We start from the raw sequence: 19,394 nt of genomic DNA, 5'->3' as shown, positions 1-19,394 counted from the left end.
AGAGCTAACGAGATGGAAGACAGAGTATAAACTTATACAGAACATAGGAGAGTTTGGGAATGTTATGAAAATCCCCTCAGGGATCAGGGAGTTATGGGAAGAGGGGGAAGAAAGACTGTAAGAGCCCGAGGGATGGATGACACCAAGCAAGTATTGTCTTCCTGAGACATCAGGACTGACGCACATATGAAGTCAGACCTATTGCAGCATGCAAAAGGCTTTTATACATTCAAACCAGACAACCTCCTAGCACTGGACAAAGGAAGTAGACATGACATAAATAAAAAATTATTCCCAATTTACATCTATTAAAAAATAGTTTTCTTGACTGGAGTCTCACTGGTATGTTAAATTGACTACGCTTAAGGATAGGCCCCACCTCTAGCAGTAGCCGGCCAACTCAAAACTAACTCTATACTGCTTATGTAGACATTTTGTTTTATATTACTTTGTTTGGGCTTTTGTGTGTGTGTGTGTGTGTGTGTGTGTGTGTGTGTGTGTGTGTGTGTGTGTGTGTGTGTGAGTCCAACCTTGTTTTCACTCTAAATAAGACCAATAATAACTTGTAACCAACTTCCATTGAAAATAACCCTCTATAGCTCAAGAAAGCAACCAAAAACCTACCTAACACACCTTAAACGAAATGGGGCATCATGCTCTTAAGGCCTCTTCTAGCTGATTTGAGATGAATAATACCTTTGTAGGGGTATTTGAGCTCTTTTTTTTCTTTACTGATCATTTGCCTGGATGTGATGGATTTTGATTTTCTGGTTTTATGAGTTTTGCTTTTGTGTGTGTCTCTGTATGTGTTCTTGTAGTGTTTTTTTTTTTTTTTTAATTTCTTTTCTTTCCTTTTTTGTTTGTTTGAATGTTTTTTTTAAAGAAAAATAAATAAAGGGAGTTGGGATGATTTTTTGAAAGTTGGGATATAGAAAACCATGATCAGAATTTGTTCTATGAAAAATAATTGTTCTGCCAATTAAAATTTTATTGAATATCATCTACATTTTTATATATTTTATTTATTTTAATTTATTCACATTATATACCAATTGTTAGTCCCTCACTCTTATCTTCCTGTTCCCACCCTCCCTCCCTCTTCTGGCCTATTCCCCTCGTCTAAGCCTCTGACATGGGGCCCTCCTACCTCACTGCTGGCCCACAGCCTATAATATCTTATCAGAATAGCCCACATGCCCCTCCTCTGTATATCTGCAAGGTTGTCTTGCTGAGGGGCAGTGATCAAATTATGAGCACTAGAGTGCATGACAGAGGTTCAGCTGCAATACCTTCACTGCCTCCCCCCCCCCCCCATAAAGAATCAGTTGCCTATCAGCCATTCTTGAACAGAAGGCTAGGTTCTTTGTGTACATTGTCCTTGGTTGTTCCATCAGTTTTACAGGCCCCCTTGTCCTGATGTGTCCTCCCTGATGGTCTCGCTGTGGAGCTCCTGACCCCTCCAGGTCCTTCCATCCTCTCACTCTTCCACATAATTCTTAACACTTTGCAGAGAGTCCCAGTATCTGTCCCAAACACCTGCTGGGTGGAGTCTCTCAGAGGACATCTATGTTGGGCTGATATCCACTTATAAGTATCTACAATGCATACCTTTGTGCGTCTGTGTTACCACTCAAGATGATCTTTTCTAATTCCACCCATTTGCCTGCAAATCTGAAGATTTCCTTGTTCTTAAGATCTGAGTAGTGTGTAAATGTTCTTAATTCATTCTTCTGTTGATGGATACCTACGTTGTCTCCAGATTCTAGCTATTATGAATAAGGCTAGAAGATAATCATGCCTATAAAAATATTAGGCAGTGTATATTTTGTACTTAAAGATAAAGGTTTGAGGTAGTTTGTCATGATGGGAAACATGATATACCCATCACTTGGAGAATATCACCTAAAGATGGGGAATTAAGTTGAACTTAAGCATTCATGTGAAATTAGTCTTTCACTTTTAACTTTGTTTTCATTTGCATTTTAGCTGAAAAGGTTCACAAAACCTGAGCCTTTTCACCAGAAAGACATGAGTGGTAAGCAAGTTGTAGCCATAATGCTAGCCTAGATCCAGTTATACACAAGAACCCAGGTTCTGTAGATAAAGAAGGAATATATCACCCCATTCACTCCTAGAAAATACAAACAATGTTTACTTCCTGTACCAAAGTTGTCTTGTAGAATTATCTCAAGGCAGTGAAGACTCACCTCTCCTGGATAATGACTTTTGTACAAATTCCCTCTTTCTCTACTATCATCAAATGATCAAAGACTTAATAAGAATGACTTTTCTAAAGAAGTTTCTGGTGGTCCACATTTCAAGTGGACACAGTTCATTGGGTCAGGGGTTGTGAGATAGTTTGCCACTCTGATTCCATAATCAAGAAACAGAGAGATAAATGCTGTCATTTGATTTCTTCTGTCCTTTTTATCCAGTCTGGGTCATAGCCCATGACATGATGTCTCTAGCAGCTTAGGTAGGTCTTTTCTCCAAGGTAGTCCATTGAGAGAATGTAGTATAGTATAGCCACTATGTAAATTTATGTAGATGTTTCTTAAAAATATTGAAATGGATCTACCTTATGGTCCAGCTATACAAACCCAAGATGTATACCCAGAGTACCCTATCTCCTAGTAGATAGATACTTCTTTATTTCTCTTTATGCAAAATAAACAAGAAGTATAAATAGCTTAGATATATCAACTAATGAAGGGATAATGAAAATGAATGTGGTAGACATCACAATGAGTTTTTAGTGACATTTAAAGATAATAAATATATCAGGGAAATGGATGTAGCTAAAACTAATCATTGTTAGTTAGGTAACCCAGATCCACAAAGACATATATCAAATGTTCTTTATCATAGGTGGATCCTATATTTGTCATTTAAACTATGTGTAAGAGTATACGTATATACAAGTGAGTGAAGGTATGCTCAAAGCCAGCAAGTTTGATGCCCTTGGAACTGGAGTTACTGGCAGTTTTAATCAGCCAGAAGTGGGTCCTGAGTATCAGACTCAAGTCCTCTGGAAGAGCAGTATACTCTCCAGCTCAATATCATTGAATCTTCACACATGTACGCTACATTGAAGGACCTTTAGAATTCAAGAAACTGTAATAGGTATATGGGATAGTGTCAAGATTTCAAGCCTGGGAAGATAGTAAAACATAGATGCTATTAAGAGAAAAGAGGAATAATAGGGGAAGACATATTAAGTGATGTGGTGATAGGAGAGCAGGAGAAAAAAGGTTAAAAGAGAAGGTTAACTAACATCAAAAACATCTGAAGTCTATATGGACACCCACCTTTTGGCTCTGGTCCCTTAAGTCTTACCTATTGGTTTTTATAATTTCTCATAATTGTACTTACTGTATATAAAATGTGGCCTTTTTATTTACACAGAAAAGGGGAAATGTTGGGGGTTGGTCTGACATATTTTGATGCTAATTAGTAAAAAGCCATCCCACCTGGGCAGGGCAGCTGAGATAGGTGTGGCTAAGGTTCCCCGGCTTAGAGAGACAGAGAAGAATTCTGCAAAGAAGGAGAAGAGAAAGAAGATGGAAGACCAGAGGAGAGAGGAGAGAAGAAGGCTGCCATGGGTTAGATGGAAGAGAAACACGTGGTGGTGGGAATGGGGATTTGGCCCAGATGAAGAACATTAACAAGTATTTGGCATCATAGATAGGAGGTAACTTGATAAAAGTTATTAGAAGCAGATGGCATGGGATTGGGGCAGGGATCCCATTCCTGCCCCACTTTGAGAAGTAGAAGTAGCTTAGAGGATTAATGTCTGCCCTGCCCTAGATTAACTAAGGCTATTTTAAAATATAACAAGTGTCTGTATCTTGATTGATTGCTGGTGAGTTGTACTGGAGTAATAAACAATTATTAGGCCCTATTGATATTAAAAAACAACACCTACTATTGCAGAAGCTAATTGAATTGTAATTTGATAATTAAAAGTATTAATAAAATATTAGCAAGTTGTTACTAACACAATGAAAGAGTTATTGCTTTGTTCAGTTGCACCTTCTCAGTAACAATGACCAGTAGAGCAGGTTGAATGGGAATCACAAGTACATTTTATTCTCTATAGGGGACTTCCATTCTCAATGAGGATTTGCATTTATTACCATGGGATTCTTCCAGTGAACCATGGAATGGGCAATATGTGTGGAATTCAAACTCATCATCACAGTCATGGATGAGTGGGGAACAAGTCTATTCTTAACAGGATCATTCCGTAGAATTATCCTTGTTTTCCTGGGCTCTAGATTGCCCTTTGGTCAAGTCTTCTTTATTAGTTAGGTCAGAATGATGGATGGGTCCAGTGATAGAAGAACAATGTCCACTTGAAAGGCTATCCTTTCCTACAAAATGTAAGTTTAATAGTTTAGTATGTGTTAATATTAATTACATTTAATATACATATTAATATATATTAATATTTGTAAATATACATAAATTATATATATATTATACTCAGGCACTATTTTTCTAATTCTGGTATATAGTATGATATCTAGCTGGAAGGTGTCCCTAGCATATTTTCTTTTACTAGACAGCAGCATACTATGCAAAATGTGCAGCAAAAGACTTTCCTACATAAGAGATTCTAAATCATCTTTACACTTGTGTCTCTATTTCCAAATCTACCTGTAACCTTTGAAACTTTTCAAATCTGCTTTATTTGGGGTTCTTTAATGCTGAGAACTTCCTTCCAACTCACCTATCCTAGATAAGAGTGAAAAGAGGTTAATGGGAACAGAAAGTAGACCTTTCTAGACTCAGTGCCGTGGTACAATTCCACTGGTATAGCTGGCAGGATTCCAGAAGATGCATTAAACAGCAAACCAGCTGAGCAATGGTGACTGCAGACTCAGCCAATGAAACCCTGAGCAGCAGTCAGAACCTCAAAGCAGTCACTGGAATGGTTCTCTCTAGGGTGGTCTCAATGGAGAGTGATGAACAGCCAAACAATAGGAAATGATACCAAGACCAAAAACTTACATTTATCAAGCTAAAAGCAGGTTTCTCTCTCTTAAACAATTAAAGCTTAATTGTAGTAATACTATGGTTATCTAGTTTTCAACCTCATAAGAGACTTAAGAAAGAAATATTACCCAATATGTAGAAAGTACAGTTTCCAAAAGTACAGACATGATAGTACATTTGATTGCCAAGACAGTCACTAGGAGCACTAAAGAGAAGTAGATAGATGTAGTGGATATAATTATGTTTTTGTTTTGACCCCAAGTGTGGGATGTGAAACAGACTTGTGAGAGAAGAGGTGGTGTTTGTTCACTAGAATAGCAACCATGTCTTGTGGAGGCATGGTCTATGGCAACTGATAAACATCCTATTTTGGACTCTGAGAGGATATACATGCATATACATATATATGCCCAAAACAAGAGGATGGGCTTCCTTTTGATCTTGGCATCATTTCCTATTGTTTGATTGTTCATCACTCCCCTTTGGGACTCACCTAAAGATAATCATTCCAGCAAATGTATATCCTCCTAATATTTGAAATAAGTTATTTAACCCATAAGTAGCTATGTAATTGTAGGCCTCAGACAGTTGATCTCCCATGAAATTTTTGAAAATCATTCAGAATTTGCAACTGGTCTCTCAGGATCTGTACCTCCTGGCTGACCAAAGAAAGACAGCTACTATTGTTTGTTGCAGGGACTCCAGCTAACAGGCCCCTCTTTTTGTTTCCAAGTGGCAAGGGGTTACCTTCTATGTTTCTCTTGGATTGGAAATCCCTAGACCAAAGTTTTCTTTTTCCACAAGTGGCTACAATACCATGGAAGTCATGACCATCAACTAGAATCTCCTTGTTCTCTTCTACACCATCATTTTCTCCTGAGTTAGTGCACCTGTCATTTTGATATTTGGAACTTTTAACTTTACAATTTCTTTGTAGATGGCCAATCACTGGGTGTGTTGATATTGTAGACCTCTTACTACCACTTGTCCCATGATGTTGGTTTGATGCTCCTGAGAGCCAAGATTAGCTGTCTCTCTCACCCATTCATCTACCTGGGATCCTCATGCTTTTGATGATCGAATTGCTCTCTTACATTCAGTATTTGCATTCTCACACACAATGATCAGCGACAAGGTTTGACTGGTCTCAGGATCTCGTACGGCTCTATCTAGAGATGAACCCAATCTCTGTAAGAATTCTGTGAAAGCTTCTCTAGGGCCTTGAAATACCATAGTAAATTAAATGGTTGTTTTACTGGGTTCCTGAACCATATCCCAAGCTCTTAAGGGTGCAACACAACATTGTTCAATTACTACACATTCAGATTGGGTTTGTACTTTTAAGTCACATAACACCCATCACCACACAATTGATCTTTAACAACATTTATCCTCCTTGGTTTTTTTTTTTTTTTTTTTTTTTTTTTTTTGTTGTTGTTCTATTTTTGTCTCTGTATTTCTCTACCATGATAACCACTGTAACTGTTGAGCAGCTTCTAACAAAGCTGACAATAATTTGTTCCAATCTTGGGGAGTAAATCTATGCTTTGTAGCCCAGCTACTTAATATTAGTTTAATGAAAGTTAAATGCACCCACATCATACAATAGACTCTTTAAAATCCTTTAAATCTAACACATCTCATGGACCTCATGCCATCTCATCATACACCTCATCACCGTCATTAGCAGGATATATTGCACAGAGACTGGAAAAGCTGATGGTGTCTGTGTAGCCCTCAACGATTCCTTTATTTGAGCACATGCCTCCAAAGCCCATGTCCCCTGTCTGCCATTCCATTCTTCTGGAACCCTTTTGGCAAGAGAAGAGAGCTCCTATTTTTAGTTATCACCAAATCTAATCACTTTTTTCTCAGTTTTATCAATGGTGCTATTTGTTTCTGATATGCTTCCATATTTACCTGTAAACTGCCTTGTTGTACCAACTTTGAAATCTTTTCCAGAACTACAGAATTTAGTTTTCATATCTCATCAATCTTTCTTCCAATCTTAAAAAAAAAAGGAATATAGAAAGAAGATAAAGCAAAAAAAGAACATTCCCTCTGGGTACGAAGCAGGAAAGAACCATGCAACCGAAGCAGCCATTTTGCTGATACCCTGAAACAGTATCTTTATACCTTCAAATTTTGTAATTTCCTCTATAGCATTAGAAGTTACCCATTATGCCCAAGGCATGTTGGGCACCACCTGTAAGCTTTGAACTTTTTCAAACCTACTTTATTTGAGGTTCTTTAATCCTTATACTTCCATTTCAACCCATCTGTCCTAGACAGGGGAGAAAAGGAATTAATGGGAACAGAAAAAGAAGACTTTTTAAAACTCAGTTACTTGGAGCAATTTCACTGATGTAATTGGCAGTATTCCAGCAGACCCATTAAACAACAAACCAGCAATTCAGCAAAGGTGACTGCAAATACAGCTGCTGAAACCCAGAGCAGCAGCCAGAATCTTAAAGCATTTGCTGGAATGATTATCTCTAGGTGAGTCCCAAAGGGGAGTGATGAACAATCAAACAATAGGAAACGATGCCAAGATCAAAAGGAAGCCCAGCCTCTTGTTTTGGGCATATATATGTATATGCATGTATATCCTCTCAGAGTCCAAAATAGGATGTTTATCAGTTGCCATAGACCATGCCTCCACAAGACATGGTTGCTATTCTAGTGAACAAACACCACCTCTTCTCTCACAAGTCTGTTTCACATCCCACACTTGGGGTCAAAACAAAAACATAATTATATCTACTTCTCTTTGGTGCTCCTAATGAAGTTTGTGATTTTCACTGGCCTGTTCTTAACCAAAGCTCCAACTTTTGTACACCAGAAGTCAAACATTTACTTGAACAAGCCTTTTTCTGACCAGCTCCTACTGATTATTCCTGAGAAAATGTTTAACCATGCAATGTATACTATTGATAATGTTTTAGATGCAAACAATACTAAATTTGACAGACTATGGAATGGTATAACACATGTTATGGTTGCACAATAAAGAAATTTCTAACTGTGACTGAAATGAAGATTCCACATTCTCACTTTATTTTCAGATAACACTATGCTGGCTCCTACTGTGATGTATTATAAAGGGAAGTGCTTAGAAAAATTAAATGTAATTGAGGATACAATCCAGATGCTCGTACTCAACCAATTGTAGTACAACTGTCATAAGTGCAATCAAATGCATTCTGATTAGATTTAAGCACAGTTTCATAGAAAGAACCTATGTTTATATATTTAAGCCTGGCTGAAAATCTATGACTGAATATTCTAAGCTACAACACAAAGTCATTGTATGATATTTTGTTATGTTAATGTACTTTGCATACAGAAAAACTAAAAAAGAAGCCTCTACATATCAAGATTTGCACATTACATTACTGATCTACTGTGCCTATGATATCAAACAAACATGTAGAAACAACAAACTTTTCTATGTTGCCTGTAACCTGGAAAAACCATACATGATAAACTGTTCAGAATTTGGGAGTGTTCCTGTGGCCTTGTGTTCAAATCTTCAGAAAAGTTCAAATAAATATGTCACCCTATCCAAGATTCAATGACAGAAAGATGTAGGTATCTGATGAAACTTATATGTTTGGCACAGATAATTTGTTAGGACATGAAATTCATACCAGCTTTTATTGAGCAGGGATAGCTATGGTTATTTGCAGCATAATTTGGACTCTAGTTATATTATTAAAATAAGCTTAAGGATTCATCACAGTCATGAGACTATTAGCACAGTCTGAAGTTGAAGAGTCATATGATCCTCACCTTTCTGAATGATGGTCTTTCTTTTTGCCTCCTAGCTGTACGTGGCCTTGGGGATAGTTCGATGGCCTATATAGGACGTGAAATATTTACTGGAGGTGGGGTTGTGTGAAGCAGACAAGCTCTGCCAGGACTCCTCAAAGATGCCACTGCCAGCCTCTCGACCATACTCCTGTAAGTATCTCCTTCCTTATGTTCTTAGTAAGCTAAGACAGTTCATTGATGTTCTATATTCTTTAGACAATTGACATTTTTGGAGTTGTTTTTTTTGCTTTATTTGGTGTGAACAGACTCTTGGTCATGTCTAAGCAGGACAAGTAAAAACAATTAAAGCTGAAAAATAAATTCTAATCATCCTTCTAGAAAACAAATACATCGCACATTCTTGGATCTGAGATTCTTAAAAGGATTCTTAATTCCAGGAGACATATAGGAATGTCTAGAGACACTGTAGTTTCTTAATTGACATTGCTAGGAAAAGGAAATTAACGATATCTAATGGTAATATAGTATTTTGCTTACACAACCTCAGATGACCTGGGCATGGAATGATTAATTTCAAGAAGTCAAATTACAAAATTGAGACTTTTCACCAAAATGAGATAAAAACAGATTTTTTATTGAATTTGTAACAGTGGTCGAAGGAAGAATGGAACATTCTCTAGTTCCTAGATTCCTGCTATGACATGTTTGACTTGAATGAACTTAATCATATTTGCTAATGTGGGGACTTAGTATACAAGGGCAGAAGATGAGTATCTATATATACAGCTTTAGGATTGTCATTCACTCAACATATGTTTCAAAAGGGATACTATGCAATATTTACCTTCTCTCTTTGACGAAACTTTTAATTAAATGCATTGATAACTAACACAAATTGGATTTGAGATAAAATTTAAAAATAGTACCATTAGCTCCTCAAACTCAGTTTAAACTGCAAATATCTTTCACATGATAAATGGAAGGAGTGTACATGTACTTAATGTAAACATATGCATTGTTTTATAAAATAAATATGTGAAAGCAACATGATTTTTGAATATTTAGTTGTACAATAAGAAATGGTCTTCCTCAAGGAGTAATACACCAATTTCTAGTCAACATCTAATGGTCAGTCAAAAAAACACATACAAATAATATTATATTAAATGATATGTGTGTGTGCGTGTGTGTGTGCTTTGGAGGAATGGACTTGGATGGCCCTTGTTTCTGTTAGCAGGGGCACTTCTGCTGCTGCTGGTGTCCAGTCACCTTCTATGGAAGAATGTGGCCTCTGTGCCTTTAATTAGTATGAGGAACGATCATAATGATACACTATTCCTCAAGGAAATGTTAAATCATGCCTTGAGACTGTCCCAGTATATCAGTAACTACAACTTGGACTTGCACAGGATAAATGTAAGTACTTCACTTAGCTCTGGCTTATTTAATAAAGCAACCTCCCTGTTAAAGACTGTTCTATACCACACTACAGTTATCATGAACCAAAGTGCTACTAATGCCCTTTTCTAGTTATAGAGGAATGTTAATCCAACAACAGCATATCTGCTCTGTTAAGGGCCTCGGTCTATGTGATATTGGTGAAATATAAACACATCCTTAGAAAAATCCCTCTGGTTGGAACTTAGTACACACCTTTAATCCCAAACAATGACAGCTAATTAAGGGACAGACAAAGTGATGAATCAGAGAAAGAATGGACATAATGAGTCAGAGATAGGATATGCCCAGCTCTCAGGAGAACAGATAGGAAAGAAAAGTTCCTTAAGAGCAGCAGCAGCAGTATCAATGGAGTGCGGGGGGGGGGGGCGGGCAAGAAAGAGAGAGAGAGACAGTATGCTGGAGTTCGGGAGTACAGTACAGTTCAGTGCAGTTCAGTTGAGTTCATGATGCCAGTGAGTTCATAGAGTTCTTTGCAAGCAGATCAATTCAGTGAGAAGCAGACAGAATCCAATTTGAATAAGTCAGCTTGGAGAGGAGCTTTGAGACAGGACTGCTGAGTTGAACCAGCCACCAAGAGTTCATAAAGAACTGGAAAGAGTGAGTTTATTCAGCAGTAAGTCTCAGAGGCAGAAATCATACCAGGCCTCAGCTGGCAGACAGAGGCTGGAAGCTGAAGCCTTCAAGGTTCGTGTTATAGAAGTTTAGATTGTACGGAGGCTAGAAGCTCCCAGGCCAAGGCCTAGGGATATTTAGACAGAAACACCATGGACTCAACCTAAGCCATGTGCTAGTAAAGCTTAAGTACGGCTCTCATCTCATGCCCTCCTCTGAGGAAATAAAACAGCATTTTCATAAATAACAAACTAAAGCATCAGTTACTGAAAAGCAAAGTTAGGAGAGTGCTGTAAGTTTCATAAAATATCGGAGATTTTTGGGGAATTCAATGAGCCTTGAAATTTTCTCCTACTTATCTTTAATTTTTCTTAAAATGTCATTTTTGGCATAAAAATCCAGTAACCACAGTCGGGGAGAGCTCTGTCTTCCTTACCTTGTTTGCATTTTTGTCAGTATCTTAACACACAGGAACACATCAATAGAGGAGGAGAAATGTACTGCATCAAGTCACATGGAATAAATGTAACTTAATTATGATGGTATGGCAAGAGAAAAATCCCCTCCCCCAAATCCCACAAACAAACAAACAAAACTCCCAAATATTAGCCTTTCAAATGCTTACAAGCTGAGGGTCCTTGTTTAAAGAGGCACAATTTATGAGATTATTTAATTATGGCGTAGAAGAGAGATGGGTTCTCTGTGTCTGAAAGCTGTATGTTTTCTGTTCAATGTCAGTATCTAGCAATATCAAGGATGAAACAGTATACGTGGCTTCTGTGCAGTAAACGGGCTCCTAGATAATGTTTTTCTTTTTGGAATAAATGAATATGCATTAATGTTCTTTTTTAACTCACTAGTTGTTTTGTTATTTTCTCCTTATTCTGTCTCAGACCGCCAAGAACGTTTTTGAAAACCTGAACTGTAGACTTGTAAGTGCTTCATTTACTTCCATCCTCTTCCTTAAATAGCTCCCATATCAATGACTTTGCTTGAACTTAGCATGGGAAAGAATCAAATAGAAGATTCAAGTAAAACATCTTCATGGGTAAAAGATAGTTCTACCTAGCAAAAAAACAGAATAAGAATGGGGTGGCATCATAAGATTTCTGATTTTCAAGAAATAGAATTATTTTGGGGTCTTTCTCTTTAAAAAAAAGTTAGGTGTTTACTTTTAAAAAAATCTTTGCATATGAAACATAATATTTTAACAGTGTGTCTCAAGCAGAATTCTGGTTCCACGATTTTGCTTCTATGCAGCCAGTCTCTCTTGATATTTTGACTTAGCACACTGGAGACATCCAATAGAAAAGAAGGACACAGCAGTGAGTCACAGAGAATGAAACAATGAACCTAAACTGATATAATTCAAGCAGGGGAAATGCAAACAGCAAGAATAATATACTGTCTTCTCATAAACTCCTAAATGCTAAGAATCATATTTAAAGGTTTCTGGTGCACAGATTTATTCACTTGGAAGCCTGGTTTAGAGAAGAAAAAAGGATCTGTGCTTCTGAGATCTGTATGTTATCTCTTCAAGGGCAGTTATTGTCAAGAAGGAGACCATAGACATGGTTTTATTACTGACATGGGTAGCCAGAGAATGTCTCTTTTTGCAATAAATATGCATTTATGTTGTCTCTTTACTTACCATTTTTTTGTCACTATCCTCATCCTGATTCAGCTACATTCAACTTCAGAGTCATATAAAAAATTTGTAAGTACCATACTTATTTCTATTTTTTTCTTCTCAAAAGCTTTTTTTTTTTTTAGTGGTATCACTTGAACTTATCAAGAGAAAGCATCAAAGACCAATTGTCAAATAATACAATGTCATGGGTGTATTGTGATACTTCATTTGTGTATTTATTATACAAGAGAGCCTCTGAAAGTAAAAAGCAAAATGAGAATAGTGAAGCTTGCAAAAAAAATGGTTTGCTTGATTTTATATAAATTTATTTACTTTTTTAAAAATAAGAAATTGGATATTATAAGTAAAACTGCTGTGGTTAAGAAAGAACACTGATATCTGAATCTGGCTTTTAAGGAGCAACAAAATATTGGTGTTTTCCATTTGGTGCACTTCAGATACCCAAGAATGTTAAATTCTATTGTAGTCAGTTGTGTGTAGGCAGTAGAAAGAATCCAAACGGAAACCATGTCAAAAGGGAAGAAAATGCTAATTTATTTTTTAGGAGCCCCAATGCTAGGATCTCTTTTAGAGCTCTCTAGTGCTATAATTCAATCACTAGGAGGCTGGTTGATTAGTGAAAATAGGCTCCCTCCTTCTGATGACTGCATGTCATCTGTTCAAGGTCATTCGACATGAAGGAGAAAAATAAAAGGCTTCAATACAAGAATAGGAATCAAGAGAATGTGTGTCTGCATTTGAGATAGGCACGTTAGAATTCCTGGTAAACCATGAAGTTCCTGTATGCTAGCTGATTATCAGTGTTAAATAATAAGTTTTTAATATTAAATGTACAATATTTAAAACATATATTGATCAATACCTAAACATGAATTAATACTTTGTTGCTTTTTAATTCCACTGCTTACAACTTCCTAAATGATAAGTTTGCTATATCTACTTTTGTCAAACTTGACACAATTTCAGTCAGAATTTATTAACACTGAATACTATAGGCATATGTGTTTCCTCATAGCAAGAAGAAAACAAACAACTTTAAATTTCTAACTTAAAAGACACACATCAATTAAGACAAACAGGAATCAGGAAACTAATGCATATAGATACAAAATGTCATAACACATGGCTCAGATTCTAGAGAATGACGATCTCTCAGACACTTTGTATTGTGTAGTTTTCTTATTTTAAAGACTTCTCTTTGATACAGAAAGATTTAGGGAAAATAAAAAAAAAAATAAGGCAAGAGTAAATAGGGAAAAGGATTAAGTGTGGACATTTATGTAACAAACAAAATGAGATTACAGATGCAATTAAGAAGATAAGCATGAAAATGTTTACATTGTTCTTACCTTTTAAGTTTCATGCATGTTTCATTTTTACAAAGCACATGCGTATTGAGTGCATTAATATTCTGGTTGTAATTTTATTGACTTATAATTCCATAATGAAGTTAACTGGGTATTAATCTTGATATACGCAGGTGCTAGACTTTATTGAGCTTCAGGAGACTCTGATCAAGACTATCACCCGTGGCAAAAATTATACTGTCAAAACTCCAGAAAACCTGGATGAAGTCCAAAAAATGACTGTGAGTCCTTAGTTGATTTTTCACCTTACTAGCTGAAGCAGTAGACTAACTTTTCTTTGTTATGCTACGGGTGTTCGTAAGTATGATAAACAATGTAGAAATCTTACCTACAGGAAAATGGAATGAGAATGAACAAAGAAATTTCATGTTAGATAGAGCCTTGATAAAAATAAACAAATATAAACCTTGTATTATAATTGAGTTGTATGGGTACAATACTGCTTATTAGAGTAGAAATGTATAATGTGTGTGAAAAATGATCATAAACTTGAATTCTATATTAATGTATCAAAATTATACTTAATTCCATCAACATACAAAACTCTATACCAATGAATTAAAAATATCCTTATTTGTGAGTAACTACTAAGGCCTTAAGTTGAGGAATAGATTCAATAATCAGTACAAGTTAATTGTTATTTGATCAAATCATGCCAAGTCAATTTCTAGTTTATTTTTAATCACAAGAATACGTATCCTAGGTTTAACAGATAGATATGGTTTTATATATAGATAAAGGGATATGGTTAGATAATGTCTTCAAAAACCCCAGAGACCTACAGAATGTGACATTTAAAGACGTTTTTATTATTTTAAAGATTCTTTGACAACAAGACAGGTTAACTCCTGGCACCACCCAGCCTATCTCAAAGAAGATGATGGGCATCAAAGAACCTCCCCATGGAGATAGCTTCAAATGAGGCAAACAAACCACTAGGAAAATGTCCTCATTTCTGCCACAGACAGAATTCTGCCTAAAATTGGGCAAGCTTGTATGCAGGCAGAGTCAACAGCCAAACTCTGCCAAGACAGTATAAGCAAGTCCACAACAGTTTCTGCCTCACAAATATGTCTGTCAGATATACTGGGCGAGACGGCTAAAAATAATGCTCCAACGTTATAGAGAGTTTTGGGTGACAATTCAAGTGGCAAATTGTCTCTGTTGTTTTTTCATTTTGGAAGCAGCTCACCTGTACTGTACTCAGATAATTAATTTTATTCCTTCTCAAGTCTCTGATAGGGTTGACAACCAGATAGTTTATTTTCACAGCTAAGCTTAGTTGTTTAGGGATTAAGATGTTTTTAGGTCTAGATAGATGTTTTAAATTGATAAAGATACAATAGATATTGATTTACATTCATAATGTTATACATATGAAGATAGGAAAGATGTTTTCATGAAGGTTGCCAAATACAAATAGTCAAACAAATATAACATTTATATAATTCCTGATTGTTTTATGGTTCTTCTTGATGTAAGCAGTTTATTGTATATATGTGTAATAATATAAATATATATATATAAAGAAAAATAATAAAAAAGAAGCTAAAATGTGTTCACATCATTAAGTTCTTAATCTTAGATTTTATGTAAATTTCTTTTGTAAAAATCACACATCAACTGAGTACACTAATATTTGTATTGTGGATTCATTGAGTTATTTGGCAAACTTTATTTAATTCAATATTAAATTTGATATATGTAGATGCTTGAGTTTCCTTTGGATCGGCAGTTCCTGCATAAAAAGCTCACCAGCTGCCACAATTATGCTATCAAAACTCCAGAAAACATCAATGAAGCACAAAATATTCCTGTAAGTCTAGTTGATTTTTTATCTATAGAGATGAAGCATTAGAGTTTGTCATCTTGTGGGATTTTGTAAGTACTAGAACAGATGTGGAAATCATAAGATTTTTCCTAATGGAGTGACAGAGAAAAATCATATTAAATAAACAAATGTCAAGTCCTTAAATTGTCCTTAAGAGGGTTTTAGTTTTATGATATCTTTTTGCTAGACTTTATTTAATAAAGGCAAACACAATTGTGTCACTTGTATGTTACCAGGGAATGGTTCCTTACTGGCAAATCTCATATAATTGACCTCCATGCTCAGTCTTCTTGATTTTCAAGATTCTTTGATTTTACTTCTGCTTCTCACTTTCCTATTTATTTCTCCACGACTTCTGTGCTTTCTTCTGTGTCTTACCTAAAAGACCTTGGAGAAAAGAGTGTTATAAACACTATCTAATGCTTCTCATAATGAGCAATGCCCTCAGTTGTAATGAGAACGTCTACATATCATAAAAGCTCTAATTCATAACTGCTATGATATTTCCTTATGATTTCTTTCCATAACTTACTCACAAAGGAATTGATTTAAGCATCTTGTGAAAATAATAACACAAGATGGAGAAATACAATGTTTCTAGATATGCACTTCATGGCAGGACACTTCACAAAGGGCTTTGTTGCCATTGCTGCAATTATCATTCAGAAAAGCTAACTGAGGTAAGGGGACTGTGGCATTGGAAGCTTTTATGTAATTTGGGCCTTCATTCCCTCTATCATAATGGGTGTTAGGCTCCATCCACCTCAAATTCTCACAATCTTATTCTATGCAGCAATGATTCCATGACATTATATTGTCAACACAGTTGAATCTGGTCCTTTCTGTCATACGTTTTTCCTATTTCTATCACACTGTCCTCTGGAATCCTCTCTACTCTTTTCATTGTCTCTATAATAGCTAAAAAAAAATATCAGTATATAAAACATTTCAAGTCAGAAATGAGTTTCCTGTAAGATCCTGGAACACAATGGAAAATCAAAATTCCAATTTTATTTCTATTTATGCTGCTATTAAAGATGTTGTCTTTCCATGTTCTTCTGTTCTTCACTCATATATTCAAACAGATGTGCTGTTCAGCTAGAGGCAAGGAGAAAAAATGCTGTAGACAGAGGAAAGCACAATTAGTAACATGAAGTCTTCATGATATAAATTTATTAGTATATTAAAATAACCTAAAATAAGTATAAATGTGAAAAATATAGTATATTTGTTTGATAAATCTAAGTTAAATGTCTTGCGTTTACATTGGGAACATCTAAGTTTCCTGGTTCAGAACACATACTAAGCTCCAGAAAGTTCTTGGGGTCTCTTGGACAAGTAAAATAATGAAAGAGAAAGAGATTCCCAGGAAATCAGATGATACAATTTTATATGGAAAACCAAAACATGATCAATAAAATAAAATAGGTTATTAGAAATATAAGTTATCTACATAAGTTATATCATAATGGCAAATTACTGAGTGTTTATATTCTTTTGTTCATATTATTTTATTTCCACAAACAATTTTACCTGCCCATAAAAGTAATAAATGCATATTTAATTAAGCCTGTCTCATAGAAAATCACACTAACTAATCCTTCCTTATTTCCCTCATCATAATGTAATTGCTGAAACATGGCTGCTTAGCTTGAAGACTTTCCAAAAGTGCTACTCAGTAGAATGTGGGCTTGGCATGACACTCTTACAAACCTCCTGAAAATTCTTAGAAGTATGCCGGGAACGTATGATGATGTCATATCATTAGTAGAAGACATTGAAACAGAAAATATAAAGCTTCTTGAAGTCACCACAAGTATACTCAGCTTGGTGAGTAGTGTTCTTACCTTCCACATTGCTAATTCATGAATGATTTGACCTCTGCTGTAGCTACTTATTATGAAACATTCACTTAGCAAGACAGAAAACTGGCAGCTACATTCGTAGACATTCTCAGAACTAATGCATAACCTGAAAGGATAACTTTTTCCACAATAATTTGAATAGTTTTTCCTGCTCTGGGCAGAGTGAAATACTCCAGACTAAGTCCTTAGAGACTCATATCACTATGATTCCTTGACAATCAGTATTCATTACCAAGGCCAACTACGTGTCTATGCTCAAGTATCAAATCTTGGTCCTCCATCTTCAGATTCATAAATATACAAATTCATGTGAAGTCAAATAAATATGAGAAAATAAGTACAGGGGTCTCTTGCTTTTACTTGTAGATGGATGACAGATTAATAGAACCTCATGCTAGACTTGTGAAAATACAAGCCTGTGATTGAATTGTCTCATTGATTTATTTTTTGTGACAGCAGGCCCTCTTTTCTTAATTTATATTTAATACACCTTTTATTCAATATGTTTTGATCATATTCTTTTCCTTATTTATCTTCACCAGATTCTCCCTACCACGTTATCTATTCAATTTTGACTCATTCTGCCTCTCCCCCTCATGAAACAAGACATATAGCATAAAGAAAGACATTAAAATCAAAACAGACAAGCAAAGTAATTAAAAGAGCACCAATAAGACAAAACTATCCAAAGAAAATAAAATATCCATCTCCAAATTAAAAAAAGAAAGAAAGAAAGAAAAACTCATGGAGTATGGTTTGCGTTGGCTAATTAGTCCTGGACCTGAGGCCTGACCTACAGTACAGTTGCTATACTCACTGGTACTCTTTTGGAGAAAACTGACTTTTATCCTTTTCATCTGGTATCATTTGCAAATAGATTCTCAGTTAGGAATAGGACTTTGTGTTCACTTCCCCTTCTCTGCTGGGATTCATTTTGCTTGAACCCGTGCAGATTTTGTGCATGCTATCAATGTGTCTTTCAGTTTATGTACGTGTCAGTTTTATTATATTCTGAAGATGCCATTTCTTTGAGGTCATCTCCCACCTCTGCCTCTTACAATTTTTTTTTTTTACTTCCACTTCCATACAGATGCTAGAGCCTTGAGAACAGAAATCTGATAGAGGCATCTTAGTTAGATCTGAGTGGTCCAGTGTCTCTTACTATGTGCACACTGTTGAACTGTGGATTTCTTTGTTAATCTACTGTCAGAAGAATCTCTGATGAACTTGAGAGATACTCTTGACTATGGACACCACAATATTGCGTTGCTATGTTCATTTAGCAGAAGTATTGTAGTAGGTTTTCCCCTAGACCTGTGACCTATCTAGTCTTGAGTCCTAGCCTCATTAAATATGTTGGGTATAGGTTCTTTCATAAGGTTGTTCTTAGATCTAATAAAAGTGTGGATGACTACTCCTCCCCCCCCAAAAAAAAATTAGAGCAATGGGACCAGTATATAAGGCAGGCAGTTTTCTTAAGACAGTTTCTACCTGAAAGTAGTTTTGTATTTTTTTATTATTTCTCTAAACATAACTTAACATGTAGAAAGGAAAGGAAAATAAAATACAAACTATAAAGAATAACTGACTGGTTGTGCTTTTTTCCTTAGAGTTTGGGAATACCAGAAAAAGTGGAATACATCTACTGGTCTGGTCTTCAAGACTTTCAATCATCTAATGAATTATCTCAAGTTGTTGCTCTTTGGAAATTATTCTATTGCTTACATGTTGATATGCATACAGTTGACCTTTATCTCAAGCTCTTGAGCTGTGTGGTGCTTGTTGATAGTGACGTCTGCTTAAGGGAGATGATCCAGGGTGCTGTGTCATTTTAA

At 35.7% G+C, this 19,394-nt stretch overlaps 1 protein-coding gene across 1 annotated transcript; it reads left to right on the top strand.

Annotated features, from left to right (window-relative positions):
* Positions 1 to 8,930: 8,930 nt before the first annotated feature.
* LOC127186951 (prolactin-7A2-like) lies at positions 8,931 to 19,394 on the top strand. The gene is made up of 6 exons (XM_051143223.1): positions 8,931 to 8,961; positions 10,010 to 10,188; positions 13,977 to 14,084; positions 15,572 to 15,679; positions 17,345 to 17,524; positions 19,170 to 19,394. Exons 1-6 carry the CDS (start codon positions 8,931 to 8,933, stop codon positions 19,392 to 19,394), a joined length of 831 nt encoding a protein of 276 aa, XP_050999180.1.

Source organism: Acomys russatus, chromosome 3, assembly GCF_903995435.1.
Source record: "Acomys russatus chromosome 3, mAcoRus1.1, whole genome shotgun sequence".
Lineage (NCBI taxonomy): Eukaryota > Metazoa > Chordata > Mammalia > Rodentia > Muridae > Acomys > Acomys russatus.
This window is presented reverse-complemented; position numbering and strand designations above follow the sequence as displayed.